The sequence below is a fragment of the Danio rerio genome, chromosome 19 (assembly GCF_049306965.1).
Source record: "Danio rerio strain Tuebingen ecotype United States chromosome 19, GRCz12tu, whole genome shotgun sequence".
Classification (NCBI taxonomy): domain Eukaryota; kingdom Metazoa; phylum Chordata; class Actinopteri; order Cypriniformes; family Danionidae; genus Danio; species Danio rerio.
This window is the reverse complement of record NC_133194.1, coordinates 46,126,832-46,144,437: the sequence shown is the minus strand read 5'-3', so window position 1 is coordinate 46,144,437 and position 17,606 is coordinate 46,126,832. Positions and strand designations below refer to the sequence as shown.

At 34.1% G+C, this 17,606-nt stretch overlaps 1 protein-coding gene across 2 annotated transcripts; it reads right to left on the bottom strand.

The window, feature by feature from the left end:
* Positions 1–2,975: 2,975 nt before the first annotated feature.
* On the bottom strand, positions 2,976–14,643 carry laptm5 (lysosomal protein transmembrane 5). Of its 2 annotated transcripts, none has more exons than NM_001162527.4 (7): positions 14,497–14,643; positions 11,786–11,894; positions 9,954–10,030; positions 7,816–7,944; positions 6,800–6,895; positions 5,944–6,036; positions 2,976–3,211 (listed from the first exon to the last, which is right to left on the bottom strand). In NM_001162527.4, exons 1-7 carry the CDS (start codon positions 14,563–14,565, stop codon positions 3,137–3,139), a joined length of 648 nt encoding a protein of 215 aa, NP_001155999.1. In that variant the 5' UTR covers positions 14,566–14,643; the 3' UTR covers positions 2,976–3,136. The 2 variants fall into 2 exon arrangements, with proteins under 2 accessions (NP_001155999.1, XP_073786549.1); XM_073930448.1 differs by having other exon boundaries at positions 2,980–3,211; positions 7,816–8,434; positions 9,191–10,030; positions 14,497–14,634.
* Between the last annotated feature and the right edge of the window lie 2,963 nt (positions 14,644–17,606).

The following is a 17,606-nucleotide window of genomic DNA, read 5'->3' as shown; positions in this document are numbered from 1 at the left end:
TGTTTTTCAGCTTCATCTGTGTCAGTCTCTATCACTGACTGCTGTTTATCTGACGTAATGCATGATGAGAGGCAGAAACGCATGTGGGAATGGTGGGCGGAGAGAAGCAGCTTATTTGCATTTAAAGCAACAGGCTATGAAATTAGCCACACTGTACTCAGACACCAAAATGGGCAGATTCTGGAGGCTTTAATAAATAATCTGATGAGTATTTTAAGCTGAAACTTTACAGACACATTCTGGAATCACCAAAGGCTTTTCTTACATCTTGTAAAAGGGCTAAAATAGGTGCCATTTAACCAGGGCCGGAGCAAGCTGAACTGCCGCTCTAGGCAGAGGACGGTCACGCCGCCCTCAACCCCAATGTGAAAACGAAAGTGACCGGTTATGAAAATGAAGTGAGGTGTCGCTGACCTCTATTCTGCCACCCTATGCGCGGATATAACTGAGGACGCACGGCTGCTGAGGGAGGGAGGGAGGAGTCGCGGATGCCGCCCTCTCTACTCTGCCGCCCTATTCCTATAGACTGAGGACGCGCGGCTGCTGAGGGAGGGAGGGGGGAGTCGCGGATGCCGCCCTCTCTACTCTGCCGCCCTATTTCTATAGACTGAGGACACGCGGGCGCTGATGGAGGTGTCGCCTTTGCGCGAAGATATCTGAGGACGCGGGTGGTGAGGGAGGTGTCGCGGACACAACTGAGGATGCGGGTGGTAAGGGAGATGTTATCTGTACTGCCGCCCTGCATTTAACTAATTTTAAGTTAATCAGGTTCCAACTAAAAAGTTTAACTTGATATTTGATATTTGAAAAGTCCTTTTGATTCAAATAAAAATGCTATATATAAATTTTATATATAAATAAAATAATATTATTGAATATATATACATTTTTTTTTCAGTGGATTTAATTATTTAATTAAATTTAGTCATTAAAGTGAAAATGATATGATAGCGCAACAATAAGCTAGCTAATATATGTTAATTTGTTTTATTTGATTTGTTGGCTTGTTTTAATTACGTAGTTCATATGGTTGAGCAAGTGATGAATATCATTACCAGGCAATAACTGTTTATTAAAATAGGTATTAGTGATGCAAAAAACATTTTTTGATCTCCTGAAGAACCGTTCAGTAATTTCATTGTTTTTAAAAGGGATATTTAATGCTGTATCATGCATTTCCAAAAACAATTTGGACATAACATTCCATAATTGGAGTATTTTGTTTTGACTGATTTCCTGCAGAGGGCGGCACGGTGGCTCAGTGGTTAGCACTGTCGCCTCACAGCAAGAAGGTCACTGGTTTAAATCCCAGCTGGGTTAGTTGGCATTTCTGTGTGGAATTTGCCTGATGTTGGTCTGGGTTTCCTCCGTGTGCTCCGGTTTCCCCCACAGTCCAAAGACATGCGCTATAGGTGTATTGAATGAACTAAATTGAGTGTGTGTGTAAATGAGTGTATAGGTGAAAGGTATCCACTGTGTAAGACATATGCTAAAATAGTTGATGGTTCATTCCACTGTAGCGACCTATGATAAATAAGAGACTAAGTCGAAGGAAAATGAATAAATTAATGATTTCCTTAAAATCTTACTTCCAGATGGTAATGAGTTTCAAAAAAAAAAAAAATAGGTTACGTAACCAAGAGCGGAAATCATTTAAATGCATATCTAAAAAATCTAAAGAACTCTTTGTGCAGCTTAAAAGCACAAGTTCAGCAGATCACTAAAGATGCATGTTCTCTGAGTCAGAAGCCTGGACCTGTGATGCACTTTTCTGAAAGTGTGGTCACAATCCACTGTCACTGCAGCTCAAGCATTTCAAAGCTCAAGCAAGTCAAATGAGTTGAGAAAAACATACGGTTGAGTAACTCTTTAAAGCTGCTGGTGAAGTACTCAAGAACCCAGAAAGGAATTCCTAGTAGTCCGCTGTTTGAATATGTAAATGAGGTGTGTGTGTGTTTGTTTATACATTGCATAACACAGCAATTAAGGTTTCTGAACACACACTGTTCCTCTAGGCCTCCTGTTTCCATCCATCCACAACCTGCCGGGAAAAAAACCCTTCATACCTAAACTGTGCCAACGAAGAACATTAAAGGTATTTTTGAAGCACCACAGTGGAGTATACACTAAAGACTCCAAGGAAATAGTTTGAGCTTTTTAGTAGTTAGTATCTTAAAAATGATTTTACTGACCAAATCAAGTGCAAACTATGATGCAAAATATTTTAAATATCAATGAATACGCAGTGGCGCAGTAGGTAGTGCTGTCGCCTCACAGCAAGAAAGTCGCTGGTTCGAGCCTCGGCTGGGTCAGTTGGGGTTTATGTGTAGAGTTTGTATGTTCTCCCTGCGTTTGCGTGGGTTTTCTCTGGGTGCTCCGGTTTCCCCTACAGTCCAGAAACACGCAGTACAGGTGAATTGGGTAGGCTAAACTGTTCATAGTGTATGTATGTGCGTGAATGAGTGTTTATGGGTTTCCATGAGATGGGTTGCGGCTGGAACGGCATCCGCTGCATAAAAACATGTGCTGGATGAGTTGGCGGTTAATTTCGCTGTGGCAACCCCAGATTAATACAGGGACTAAGGCGAAAAGAAAATGAATGAATAAATGACTTAATAAATATTAATATGCATTAAATATTATGACATTATACCAAAGAAATTAATATTTAGGATTAAATATTCGCTCCTTTTTCTTACACAGTTACTGGTGACGGTTGAGCAAACAATGAAAAATACATTTATTACAGTATTTCTTCATCTTTGTTAGAGTTAATTGTTGTTATTTAAGTTGTTAATACACTAATAAAAGTTAAAGCATGATTAATAAATGCTGTAGAAGATTTTCCATAGTTAGTTCATGTTATTACCTAATGGACCATTATTTTAAAGAGTTATCCAAATACTGTATGCAATTAATTCATTATGCATATTTGTCTTATGCGTAATAGAAGCATTAAATGATCAGAAACAATTCAGCTTTAATTTATTAATTTTATTTGTATTGAAGCAAAGATACAAGCACAGGCATGCAGGTTTAAATGCTGCGTTCGGTTGTTGCAATGCGTGTGAGTTATTTGAGCTAATTGTGTTTTAAACTTGTAAGGTGGGCGGAAAGGTTGCTGGAAATGCACATTTTAAGGCTCTTGATAAGTAGGAGGAGTGTCTTCTGCTTTCATCTTGAGAGCGTCGGCATAAGACGGCAGCTTCACCTTTTAGAAAAAACAACAAACACAAAACATGTGCATAACAGCAAACAAACAAACAAACAAACAAACAATTGTGTGAGTGAATAAATGAATGAACAAATGAATGAGCAAGTAATCGAATTAATATATGACTGAATAAATAAACAATTGAGCAAATAAACGAATTAATTAACAAAATAAATGAGTAAGTAAATGAATGAATAAATAAATAATAAACAAATAAATAAATAAATAAGTGAATGAATAAGTTAATTAAATAATAAATGATTGAATGAATTGATGAATTTAATGAATTAATAAATAAATAAACAAATGAGTGTGAATAAATAAAGAAATAATAAACAAATGAGTAAATAACAAACAAATAAATAAACGAGTGAATGAATGAATGAATGAATAAACAAATAAATAAGAGAGTGAATTAATTAATTAATGAGTGAATGAATTAATGAAAGAGTGATTTAATGAATTATTAAATGAAATAATGATATTATTAATAAACAAATGTGTAAATAAATACATGACAGAGTAAATGAATGAATAAACAAATAAATGAGTGAATGAATGAATGAATGAATGAATGAATGAATAAAAAAAATTTGTGACTGAGTAAATGAATGAATTAATAAATGAGTGAATGAATGAATTAATGAACGAGATTGAATGAATTAATTAATGAATTAATAAATAAACAAATGAGTGAATGAATGAATGAATGAATGAATAAACGAGTAAATAAATAATAAACAAATGAGTAAATAAATAAATAAGTGACTGAGAGAATGAAAAAATAAACAAATACATGAAAAAGTGAGTGATTGAATAAATAGATAAATAAATAAATAAATAAATAAATGAATAAAAAAATAATAAACAAATGAGTAAATAAATAAATAGTGACTGAATGAATGAATGAATGAATGAATGAATGAATGAATGAATGAACAAACACATACATTAATCAGTAAGTGAATTAATGAACGAATGAGCAAGTAATTGAATTATTAAATTAATTAATGAATACATAAACATGTGAGGGAATTAATTAATAAGTAATTAATAGAATGAGTTAATAAATAAATGTGTAAGTGACTGAATAAACAAATAAGTGAGTGAATGAATGAATGAATGAATACATGAGTAAGTGAATGAATGAATAAATAAATGAATAAGTGAGTGAGTGGTTGAATGAATATATTATGAAATAAGTAAATGAATGAATAAACAAATAAAAATAATTGAGTGATTGAATGAATTAAATTAATAAATGTGAGTAAGTGAATGAATTAATAAATCAACAAATAAATGGGTGAGTCAGTGAGTGAGTGAATGAATAAATCAATAAGTGAATGGGTGACTTAATTAAAAAATAAATGAATAAAATAAAGAAATGGGTGAGTGAAGGAATTATTAAATACATGAATGAATAAATAAATGGGTGAATGAGTTAATGCATTCATAAATAAATGATTAAATAAACAAAGGATGAGTAAATGAATGGATACACAAATGAATAAATAAATAGGTAAATAAGTGAATTAATTTAAAAATAAATAATTAAATAAGTAAATTGGTGATTAAATGAATGAATACATAAATAATTAAATAAATGGGTAAATTAATTCATAAATAAATGAATAAATAAATCAATGAGTGAGTGGATGAATGAATGAATACATATATGAATAAATAAATGGGTGAATGAGTGAATTAATTCATAAATAAATAAATAATTAAATAAGTAAATGGGTGAGTAAGTGAATTAAATAATACATAAATTAATAAATACGTGGGAGAAGGAGTGAAATAATTCATAGATAAATTAATAATTAAATAAATGGGTAAGTGAATGAATGAATACATGAATGAATAAATAAATGGATGAATGAGTGACTTAATTCATAAATAAATAAATGGGTGAGTGAATGAATACGTGAATGAATACATGAATGAATAAATAAATAGGTGAATGAGTGATTTAATTCATAAATAAATAAATAAACGGGTGAGTGAAAAAATATGTGAATGAATACATGAATGAATAAATCAATGGGTGAATGAGTGATTTAATTCATAAATAAATAAACGGGTGAGTGAAAAAATATGTGAATAAATACATGAATGAATAAATCAATGGGTGAATAAGTGAATTAATTCATAAATAAATGGTTGAGTGAATGAATGAATGAATGAATGGGTGAATGAGTGACTTAATTCATAAATAAATAAATAAATGGGTGAGTGAATAAATGAATACATGAACAAATAAACGAGTGAATGAGTAAATGAATGAATGAATTAATTAAAAAGTAAATGTGTGTATGAATGAATACATAAATGAGCGAATGAAGGATTTAATAAATTAATAAATAAATAAATGTGTGAGTGAATGATTGAATGAATAAGTGAGTAAATGAATGAATGAATAAATAAATTAATTAATTAATTAATCATATTACTGATACATCTTATTTTAAATGTATATTTCACTCACAGTAAATAAATATTTTACATAAATGCAAATTATATAAAACTAATAAAATCATTAATTTTAAACTGAGTCAGACACCAAAAATCGGATGAAAAACCAGTGTACCATAGTAAATTTGGCTTTGATTAGGGTATTGGAGACGTATAATTTATCAAAGAAACAAAATGACACATTATACAAGAGTATAAAAAGGCAGGCCTGTATCATGTGACAGTAAAGCAAACTCCAGTATAAATGCACTCACTGTCACAGTGTTTCCAGTGTCAACATTGACGGCAGTGGTCCGTTCTGCCTTCAGCATGTAGAAATACCTCATTGACACTTGAAGGGCATACACCTACACAAGAAACAATAAGAGCCCGTATGCATCAAATGATTATAAACAAAAATGTACACACAGCTGAGCAGAAAGCTTCCAGAGGGCAGTTTCATTTCCCTCTTGCTTTTACGTTGGAGGACAGGGCACGCGTTATGACTGCCTCTATACATATATATTGCTTTCATACCACAAATCCTCCTTATATTCCCCCTCGTACAGCTAAAAAAAGCGACAGACTGTACAATTCAGACCAGTAGACAAAATAACATGCTCTGTGAGGGAATGTGTGTGTGATTTGTGCATAAATTTTACAAGGAAACACATATTATATACTGTTAAATATAAGAGAATATTTTGTTTTAAGATGTTAAAATTGATCAAAAGTGACATTAGGAGATTTATAATGCTACAAAAGGAAAAAAAACATCACTTTACAATTATACTAAAGAACCAAACAGTTTTCAGTGGTTAATGAAAATGTTTTTGAAAAGAGAGAGAACAGAAAGATTAATTTTCATTCAATTCATATTTATTTGTATAAAATATTTCTAAATGATTAATAAATTATTTAGCTTTTCCCAATTATCCAATAAAGTAAAATAAAATAAATGTGTATAATTTTTCATATTATCTGTTTGAAATATTTTTAATTGGTTATTACACAATTTAGCTTGGGCAACGCAGTGGGTAGTGCTGTGTACATTGGATGCCCACTTGATTTATTGACAACAGCAACAAATAGATTTTTCCTGGTGTAAATATGATAATTAAAGATTTATACCTTGAGCAATACGTCCGTCATGAAGAGAACGCTGTACCACATGGTGAGCTGACCAATGAACTCCTCATCCAGCCTCGGCACTCCCATCTGAGACTTCTGTTAAACACAGACACATATACAATACACATTAACTGAATGTAATTAAGTTTAAATTACACAAAATTCAACAACATGCTGATTTGCAATTCATCATACTGCAGAGTCAGAAATTAATGAGGAATTTTTGAAAGTGCCCAAATCAGAGGCATTTTAATTAATCGCCACTGAAGATGAATCAATCAGAGGCATTTAAATTAATCGCCTCTAAAAATGAACCAATCAGAGGCATTTAAATCAATTGCCACTGAAAATGAACCAATCAGAGGCATTTAAACTAATCGTCACAGAAAATGAACCAATCAGAGGCATTTAAATTAATCGGCACTGAAAATGAACCAGAGGCAATCAGATTAGTCACCACTAAAAATTAACCAATCAGAGGCACTCAGATTAATCGCCACTGAAAATGAACCAATCAGAGGCACTCAGATTAATCGCCACTGAAAATGAACCAATCAGAGGCACACACGATTAATCACCATTAAAAATGAACCAATCAGAGGCACTCAGATTTGTCGCTATTGAAAAGGAACCAATCAGAGGCACTCAGATTACTTGCCACTGTAAATGAACCAATCAGAGGCATTTCAATTAATCGCCACTGAAAATTAACCAATCAGAGGCACTCAGATTAATCGCCACTGAAAATGAACCAATTAGAGGCACTCAGATTAATCACCATTAAAAATGAACCAATCAGAGACACTCAGATTAGTCGCCATTGAAAAGGAACCAATCAGAGGCATTCAGAGTAGCTGCCACTGAAAATGAACCAATTAGAGGCATTCATATTAGTAACCACTGAAAATAAACCAGTCAGAGCCACTCAGATTAGTCAGCACTGAAAATGAACCAATCAGAGGCCTTCAGATTAGTCCACTGAAGGAAGCCTTTAAAAGAAAGTGTGTATGTCTCACTGCAGCCTGCAGCAAGTCTCTATAGTTGGGGGTCCCTGGCAGACTCCAGACCCCATCAAAGACAGACAGAAAACTCATGCCCAGCTCCACAAACATCATCATCACGAACGGCAGCACAAACATCGGGCCCTGAAAGACACATCACAAAGAATTAATCACACATTGAATAATAAAATCATTTATGAATAATAATAATAATAGAAAAAGGTAAGAAAATGTTAGAGAAAACTGATTTATTGGTTGTTATAGAGTGATCAGCTCTGAAATGTGTCGTTTGGAGAGACTTCTTGCTTCCCGTGTTCCTCCGCCTTCATAAATATTGAGACAAGCTCTCCTTCTGGAAGCTGGGTAAATATTGGTGTCGGCTTCAGAGGTGCGCACTCGTACACACTGAAGCACTGCTTATGCACACACACACTGACACACGCATACACACAAAATAAAACTAAAAGAGAATCAGCTTATTCAGCAGAGTTACAAATTTAGTATGTATATTTGACTTCAGTCGCGCAGGTTTGTTATTGTTCTTGTAAACAGCCCAATGAGCAGTTATTTGCTGTATTGAATATGACGTGTGTTCAAACAACACAGCAAACCTCCTACAAAATGACAATAGCCCCTTTCACACAGTGATACCGGTAAATATCCGGAAAATTTCCGGAAAGACTTTACCGGTATATTGAAAAAAGCGCTGTTCACACAGACGAGGACGTTACGGAAATTTTCCGGAAAAGAGCATTCACACATCCATTCCAAAATACCGGTAAATTCTGACATCATTCACCACAAATGAGCTTTAAACGGCTGCGCTTGTATTTGTATACATTTGACAAAATTACAAACTCTGTGGATGATCAATATTGTGAACAACTTTCGCAGGATCACTTTCGCATGTCGAGATGTTCATAATATGTGCGTGTGCAGGCGCTCACAGGCTGTTTCACAGGACACGCAAAGCTTAAAGGTAAACAAACAACGGCTTATCATAAGCATCTCATCGATGATTATTTACACAGTTGGCATTAAGAAGAACATATAAACGTGATCTGACTAACTTCTAGCAGCTAAATGTGTCTGGAAAAATATTCAAAGGCTTTTATCCTCACAAACCGCGCGGACGTAAATGCATCTGACTGTTGTGATTGGCTAAAGCAGACGTCTCACGTCAGCACGTTCTAGACGTGCACGCGCTTATTACGGGAATCTTCCTTCTGCATTCACACGGCGCAGCATTCCGGCAAATTGCCGGTAATGTTACAACTTCTCTTTCCGGAAAATAGCCAGAAAGAATTTACCGGTATTTTCAAAAAGGACCTGTTCACACATACAACCTTTCCGGAAAATTGTGTGAAAGGGGCTATTGTCAAGTATGTACCAGGGTAAAGGAAATATGCTTGCTATGATGTATACATTCATTCATTTTCCTTTGGCTTGGTCTTTATTATAGAGGTCGCCACAGTGGAATGAACCACCAATTATTCTGGCATATGTTCTACACAGCGGATGCCCTTCCAGCTGGAACCCAATATGGGTAAACAACCATACACTCTCACATTCACGCACACACTCATACAATACGGACAATTTAGTTCATTCAATTCACCTATAGCCCATGTGTTTGGACTGTGGGGGAAACCGGAGCACCTGGAGGAAACCCACACCAACACGGGGAGAGCATGTAAACTCCGCAACTGACCGGAACTCAAACCAGCGACCTTCTTGCTGTGAGGTGACAGTGCTAACCACTGAGCCACCCACATAAAATAATTTTGAGCATTAGGGGTACTTTTAGACCACATTTATGTGCAATGTATATACTGTAAATTTTCTTTTTCTTAAACTCTACTATTTTTATATATATATTTTATATTGATGTTAAGTACCTTGGGTTTGAGAGTAACGTAATTTCGATTCTCTATATGTATTGTACATGTGGTTGAATTGACAATAAAGCTGACTTTGACTTATATTCACACGCTGTTGCCACACAACTGTGTTTTAACCCCTTATATAAACCCCTTATAACCCCTTTTATAAATGGGATCATGATAGGTCCCCTTTAATGTGTTTTATATTGTATGACTGTGTTCATACGCCACATTTGCATGTATTTATGTTTGAGTTGAAGTAAACGGTACCTTGCGCTTGGAGAAAAAAGCCAGAAAAGCAGCGATGGACATGGAAATCAGCATCAGAATATTAGTGCTGATGTCAACTGGAAAAAACAGAGATGAAAGACATCGACAATTTATGATAACTTCTCTATTTATTGATTGATATGTTGTTATCATACATGTGAAACAACAAATGTTACATAAAAACAAATGTGGGACACAATGAAATCAATTTCACGTGTCAAAAATACAACCCCAAATCAAAAGAAGTTGAGCCGGTGTGGAAATAAAAGAGAAAGTAGTCATTTTCTAAATTTACTTTGACTTGGATTTCATTGCCGACAACACAACAAACATTATTTAATGCGTTCCTCGTGATTCTTTGGAGGGTTTTTTCAGTAAACAAATAATCAGGTATTTTAATTTTGGTTCTTGCAACACGTTTCAAAAAAGTAGGAACATTAAAGCATTTACTACTTTGTATTGTTCCCAATCCTTTTCACAGCATTTAAAATACGTTTAGGGACTGAAGACACCAAGCGATGAAGTGTTTAAGGTGTCATTTTGTCCCATTCTTCCTGCAAATGAGTCTTAAGGTGGGCAACAGTACGAGGTTTTTGTGCTTCAAAATGTGCCACACGTTCTCTATTGGGGACAGGTTGGGACTGCAGGCAAGACAGTCAGGTACCTGTATCCTTATCCTCCACAGCCAGGACTTGTAATGTGTGCCGAATGTGGTTTTGCATTGTCTTGTTGAAATATGGGCATCCCTGGAAAAGAAGGCACTATATTGTGCTCCAAAATCGAAGTACTTTTTTTAGCATTAATGATGCCATTACAGAGGTGCACGTTTCCTTTGCACAATCCCATTCCATGACAGAGCCTGGCTTTTGGACATGTTGCTGCTAACACGTTTCCACTGTGTGATGGTCCATCCCAGATGCCTCCAAGCCCAGAGAAGTCAACAGCACTTTTGGACACTGTTAACATAGGGCTTCCTTTTGGCACAATATAGTTTTAACTGTCATTCGTGAATGTAACTACGTATTGGGGTACTTGACAAAGGTTTGCCAAAGTAGTCCTGAGCCCATGTGGTGATATCGCTTATAGATGAATGAGGATTCTTGATGCAGTGGGGATGGAGATCATGGGAGATCTTGCGCCCTTTTTTCTGTACACGCTGAAATTCCTTCAGATTCCTTGAATCTTTTAATGGTGTTATGCACTGCTGAACGTGAATTTTTTTTGAGGAACATTGTTTTTTAACATTTCAATAATTTTCTCTCGTATTTGTTTGCAAACTGGTGATGCTGGCCCATCTTTGCTCCTAAAGGACTAGACCTTTCTTTGCTATAATTACAATCACCTGTTTACATCACCTGTTTCAAATCACATCATCATTAAACCAAATTGCCTGATTAAACTGCTCCTGTGCCAACTGTTTCTGGAATATGTTTCAGGTCTAAATGACAGGAAATGATGTAAATATAGAAATTAAATCAAGCTGACCAGACAAAACACTGAATATTTTGTGTTCAGATTGTCTGCAATGAAATACAAGTCACAGTAAATTTAGAAATCTCTACTTTATTTTTTTATTTGCGTATACCATACTGTTCTAACTTTTTCAGATTTGGATATGATATGATGATATGTTCTGTCCCATATATATATATATATATATATATATATATATATATATATATATATATATATATATATATATATATATATATATATATATATATATATATATATATATATATACATATATATATGGGGGTAATAATTCAGGGGGTTTAATAATTCTGACTTCAAGTGTAAGTGATGGAATGAAGAGTGTGAACTGAACTCACAGATACGCTGACTTCTGGGAGCCTTGTATTCACTGTAGGGCACAGGAAAAGCCTCTTTCCCTTTGCAGACTGACAGGACCATGCCCACCAGCTTCAACGTGTTCACAATCTAGAGACACACAAAGATACACACACACACACACACACACAAAACAAAAAGACACACAAAAAACAGAAACAAATAGATGTACATAGACAAACAAACACACACACACCCCATACACACATACAGAGAGAGAGACACGGACACAGACAATAAACACGCACAGACACAGAAAGACACACATACACAAACAGATAGATGCACACAGACACAAACAGACACACACACAGAGTTACACACATACACAAATGAAGCAATATGCATAGGCACAGAGGCGCGTACACACACACACACACACACACACACACACACACACAGACAGAGAGAGAGACACACAGACACACAGAAATGAATGTGACAGCATTGATGAAGGTAAAGTGTGTGTGTGTGTGTGTGTGTGTGTGTGTGTGTGTGTGTGTGTGTGTGTGGACTCTGGCAGTGAGTGTGTTTGTTCTCTCTCTCCTCAGCCAACACTAACAGAACGAGTTACACAAGAAGAGCGATTCATTCAAAAAAAGTTGTAAAAGTGTAAATGACACAACAGACACACAACCTCAGCTACAAATCCCATGGAGGTTTCCTGTAAACGCAGTTATTCCTGAACTGATGATTATTATTATTGTGATTTTATTCAGTATGATGATGTTTAAATACTCATAAATGCTTATCTATTTCAGGAATGTTGAATACACACTCAAACTGCTTGCTAAATGAATGTTATTGTGTGATAAAGAGAGATGGTACTGTGCAACAATTACTTAATCTGTAATAGAATATATATATATATATATATATATTTAAAAATAAAAAATAAATAAATAGAATAAATAAATGAATAATTAATAAATAAAAAATAAAATAAATTTAAATAAAATAAAATATATAACAGGCTGTTAGCAAACGGACATGACATTGTTTTTATTCATTTATTTCAGAATTTGGATTATTGAGTAGAATTTTGTTATCTTTTTTGTAAAATAATGTTTTACAATTATATACATCTTTTTTTTTGGTGTGGGTGAAGCACATTTAGGTGATAAAACTAGTTAAAGTAGTGTCAAAACTAAATTAAATCTTACTCAAAAAACCTTTTTCAATGTTTTTTGTTCTGTTTTTAGCAACATTGGGGAATATTTGATGTTAATACAGTTAATTCTCAAATTATATATTCTCATAAATTTTATACAATGACATAGGTGATATTTCCCATGAATACTGAAAACAGCAGTATTAATGAGTGAAAATAAAAATACCCCACAGTTTTTGGGTGAGGATGAATTATAATTAGAAATTGAAAATAATTAGTATATTTTTATTAAACTTTAAAAGTAAACTTTAAGACATTTTAAGACAAATATGAGTGAAATTTTAAACCTAGGGTTAAATGCTAAGGACTGTTTTCAAATATCCTAGTTGGAAAAGGTTTTTACTTGCCCTATCACAAAAATTATTAGGTAACACTTTACAATAAGGTTCATTAGTTAATGCATTTACTAACATAAACTAATCATTAACAACACATGTACAGCATTTATTAATCATAATTGAACATTTACTAATGCATTATTAACATCCAAGTCCGTGCTTGTTAGCATTAGTTAATGCACCATGAGTTAACATGAACTAACAACGAACTACTGTATTTTCATTAACTAACATTAACTAGCATGAACAAATACAGTAGTAAATGTATTGTTCATTATTTATTAATGTTAGTAAATGCATTAGTTAACATTAACTAATGAACCTTATTGTAAAGTGTGACCAATTATTATAATTTAATACATTTAATAATAAAATAATAATAATTTAATAATAAAAAATATAGGTCAGGTCAGAATCTTCAGCAGTAAATAAACAGAGAACTTTGAAAAGAAATGTAAAGGAAAGTAATTTTAAATGCTATTTTTAAATTTAAAAAAGTGTTATTGTTACATTGTTACATAAACATGAACAAAGGAAAATTAAGATCTGTTAAAAAAAAAAAAAGATTTAAGCACAACACAACATTTCAGTAGATTTAGCTTCGGCCGAAAATTTAGCTTTTGAGATTTAAGAGATTTTGAGACCCTGCGGACACCCTTAAGTATAACTAGAAATTTGAAAATATTTAGACATTTTAATTCATAAAGAACATGATAGTAAAACAAGACCACTGCCAAATTTTAATATTTAACTTCCTAATAAAAAGTTGCTGATCAGGCACAACAAAATATTACCAACCCCATATGTTTGTTAACCCATTAACCCATTATTTAATTAGTTTCATAAAAAAACATTACTTCTAGAGCAAAATGTGAAATATTACACACATTTTAAAAACTTCATGAACCAGAATCTTTACTAAACTGTTTACTCAGTAAATAATAACTTCAAAATGGCAGCAGCTTCCTCTATCTGCACTTCTCCTTTAACTCTTTGCATTGAATAAACAACAAAGCAACAAAACCACTGTATACTGTTAAATTTAATCTACCTCATAGTTTATTACAATCTAAACCTCCCGCAAACAGCCACAATTAGACACACAGCATGAAAAATCAGTAGATTAATGTAATGTAACTATTTAAGAGCACATTATACAGTGTGTTGGATATGAAGTATTTACCAGATAATAAAAGGCGAATACGAGGGTCGCCGTGCTGACATGACAGCAGAGTGTACGTCCTCCAGACATCTTTTCTCTTCGTCTTTTTTCTTTCCACGATGAGACAAACAACCTGAAAGAGTCACATATAGAGTCAGAAAAAAACGCAGGCTGTTAACCATGCAAGTTCCTGTCTTGTGGACGCAGCTTCCTGTACGTTTCTGAGAAGCTGATGATTATGTGTTTATATCTTACAGGATCATTTTAGAGGTTTTCATCAGAGCTTCCTATTAAAAGTTAATTTCTGAGAAGAGATTATATTTTGATGTGTAATTAGTAACGTAATTTTAAAACAAGGCGATTAAACACAGATGACTGATATACAGCCGTAGGAAAATATATATAATTGAAAGGTCATGACTAAAAGATTTTTGTTGATTTAATTGATTCGATTAAGTTAACCTGGTTTCAAATTAATTAATTATTTGATTTATGTCATTTTTGCAAGTTCATTTGCAACCATTTTACAGTATATGAAAAAATTTAAGTCCAAATGTCCCCACAAGTATAGCAATACCAGTAAGTTTCAACCCAGGCTCATTCTGATTTACATACCCTTAAATACATTTCTGGAGAGAGTAAAATATGTCCCATAAAATACGTTTTTTTGCTGTATTTGTTTTGCACCAGAGGCCGCTGTCTATGCTTTTCAGATCTTAAATTTCTCTTGTGAGTGCCATTCGTGCCTGCTGTTCTTGTGTAAATCCACCAGAGGCTGCTGTTGAGTGACTGACTGACCGATCGACTGACTGATCGACTGACCGACCCTCCTCCTTCGCTAAACCCAACTGATAGTATTTTCAAAAGCACCGATTGACCAGCGCCACCGCCTTCCCTAAACCATGTTGTTTTTAAAAGCAATCCAGACATAGAAAAGCCCAGGCAGCCACCTGATTTTTACCACATTTTCGGATTTTTACCACATTCTCACCCTGTTATTTACTATTTTATTTAGTTTTTTGGCTTCTGTTTTTGTCTTACTTTCTGGAACCGTTCTTCACCGGATTCAAACCCCGTTGTCATGCAACTCCTCTCTCCATCTCAAGTCTGTTCGAGTACATGTCGAGCTATAAGACAAATTGATAACAGTGGAAAAGCCGTCCATATGGAGGTAAGCAGTCAGCTGGTAAGCAAGAAAATAAACGGCGTCATACAGCCCTGCAGCATTCGGTTAAAAGACAAAATGCAGCCATACATAACTCTGGGTCATACTTTGTGATCTCCGGAAATGTATATAGGACTACGTTTTCAGAATGAGCCTATGTTGGTAATTTTTGACCTTGTGGGGACATTCTTGTTTGTTTCTATGAGGAAAATGACTCATAAATGATATTAAGTATTGTGAAGATAGATAGAATATAAAGTGTATTAGAAACATCATTACGTCATAATTAATAATTTTTTAAGTCATAGATTTAAGTTTTAAGTTGGCTTGATTTGTCTCATTTTCGCAAGTTAATTTGCAGCCATTTTTACAGTATAGACCATTTTGATGATGGCATTGGCCCGTGAACATTTCCTGCTTGTTTCTATTTCATAACTATTTCATAACTGTAACAAGAGACAATTCAATCATAACTAATAATAATAATAAAAATAATAATAATAATAATAATTCCTTACATTTATATAGCGCTTTTCTGGCCACTCAAATCACTTTACACAATGGGGGAAATCAAATCTAAAAGCTCTATACAAATAATGGTGAATTGAATTGGATTGGAGAGGAGCGGAGAGGAGCAAGCCAGTTATGATTTGGGGATGGTTAGGAGGCCATGATGGACCAAGGCCAGAGGGCAAATTTGGCCAGGAACCCCTACTCTTTTTCAAAGGACATCCTGGGATTTTTAATGACCACAGAGAGTCAGGACCTCGGTTTAACGTCTTATCCGAGAGAAGGCGCTCACTGAGCAGTATAGAGTCCCCGTCACTATACTGGGGCATTAGGACCCACACAGACCGCAGGTTGGGCGCCCCCTGCTGGCCTCCAATTCCCACCACTTCTGGCAGCTTCACTGGGCCATGTGAGAGTTTGAGAGCTAGATGCCGGCTCGGTAACTTAATGTTAAATCAGCTATCATAACATTAGTTATCAATATGTGGCTCTTTTTGGATTCTCGGATCTATAGAAATTAAATATGTAAAACAGGAAATGCATTGGGACCATTGTTTTTGTTTACATATACATGGTGTATATGAAAAAGTAAAAATAACACTTTTTTAAAAAAGCTTCTGATTCACTTTCTGATTCATTGTTTTATTCTGATAACTGCTGTTGACAGTTCTTTCAAGCCTAAAAGAAAAAAATGGCATAAAAAATGAGCCAGTTTTGAGAAAATCACAATGTTTTCATTAACTCAGCTTAAAAATACAAATGTTTAGTGTAATAATCATGAATGTCCATTACAATAAATCAGTGGTTCCCAAAGTGGAGGTTGCGGGACAATGATGAGGGATCACTTGGTGATTTCCAAAACTCAAAATTTCAAATTTTGACTTTTTTGAAATTTCAGATTTCAAAAAACTTATTTTTTTCATCACCCAAAGAAGATGGTTAACAGTTAAATTAAATAAACAACAACAACAACAACAACAACATAAAATTCCATCAGGCTTTCAACATTTTTTCCACTGCATTGCGACCCCTGGGGTATTAACCACACAGATTAACCACACAGCCACAGAGTCAGCTGCAGCAGATTGATTTTACAGGGCCAGGTTAAACTTTCTGACAACCTTTATGGGACCCTAATACATTAAAAATGAGATATTTAATATTAGATTATTAAATTAAATTAATAAATGACTATGAAAAATTATATGGTTATTAGACGGTTGCATTTTCGTGTTGTCAATATGCTCATGTTCATATCCTGTAGGCATTTAGTTGTGTGTGCGTCATTTTAATAATTATAACCACCTTCGAGACTTGCGAGTCACTGACATTGTTATTTTGGGGGTCACAGGCTAAATTGCCTGCAATAAATTTACATATTAGTTAATTTGACCAAGTGTTATTTTCTGGAGAGAAAAAAAATACTTAATATGACAATATTTTATTTGAAATGAGA

Excerpts from the sequence above, each read along its gene's own strand:
- laptm5 (NM_001162527.4), bottom strand. The coding sequence starts at position 14,565 with ATGTCTGGAGGACGTACACTCTGCTGTCATGTCAGCACGGCGACCCTC. Across the intron at positions 7,945-9,953 it reads CTTTTTTCTCCAAGCGCAAG|GGCCCGATGTTTGTGCTGCC; the intron begins GTACCGTTTACT and ends TGTGTCTTTCAG. Across the intron at positions 6,037-6,799 it reads TGACGGACGTATTGCTCAAG|GTGTATGCCCTTCAAGTGTC; the intron begins GTATAAATCTTT and ends TTTCTTGTGTAG.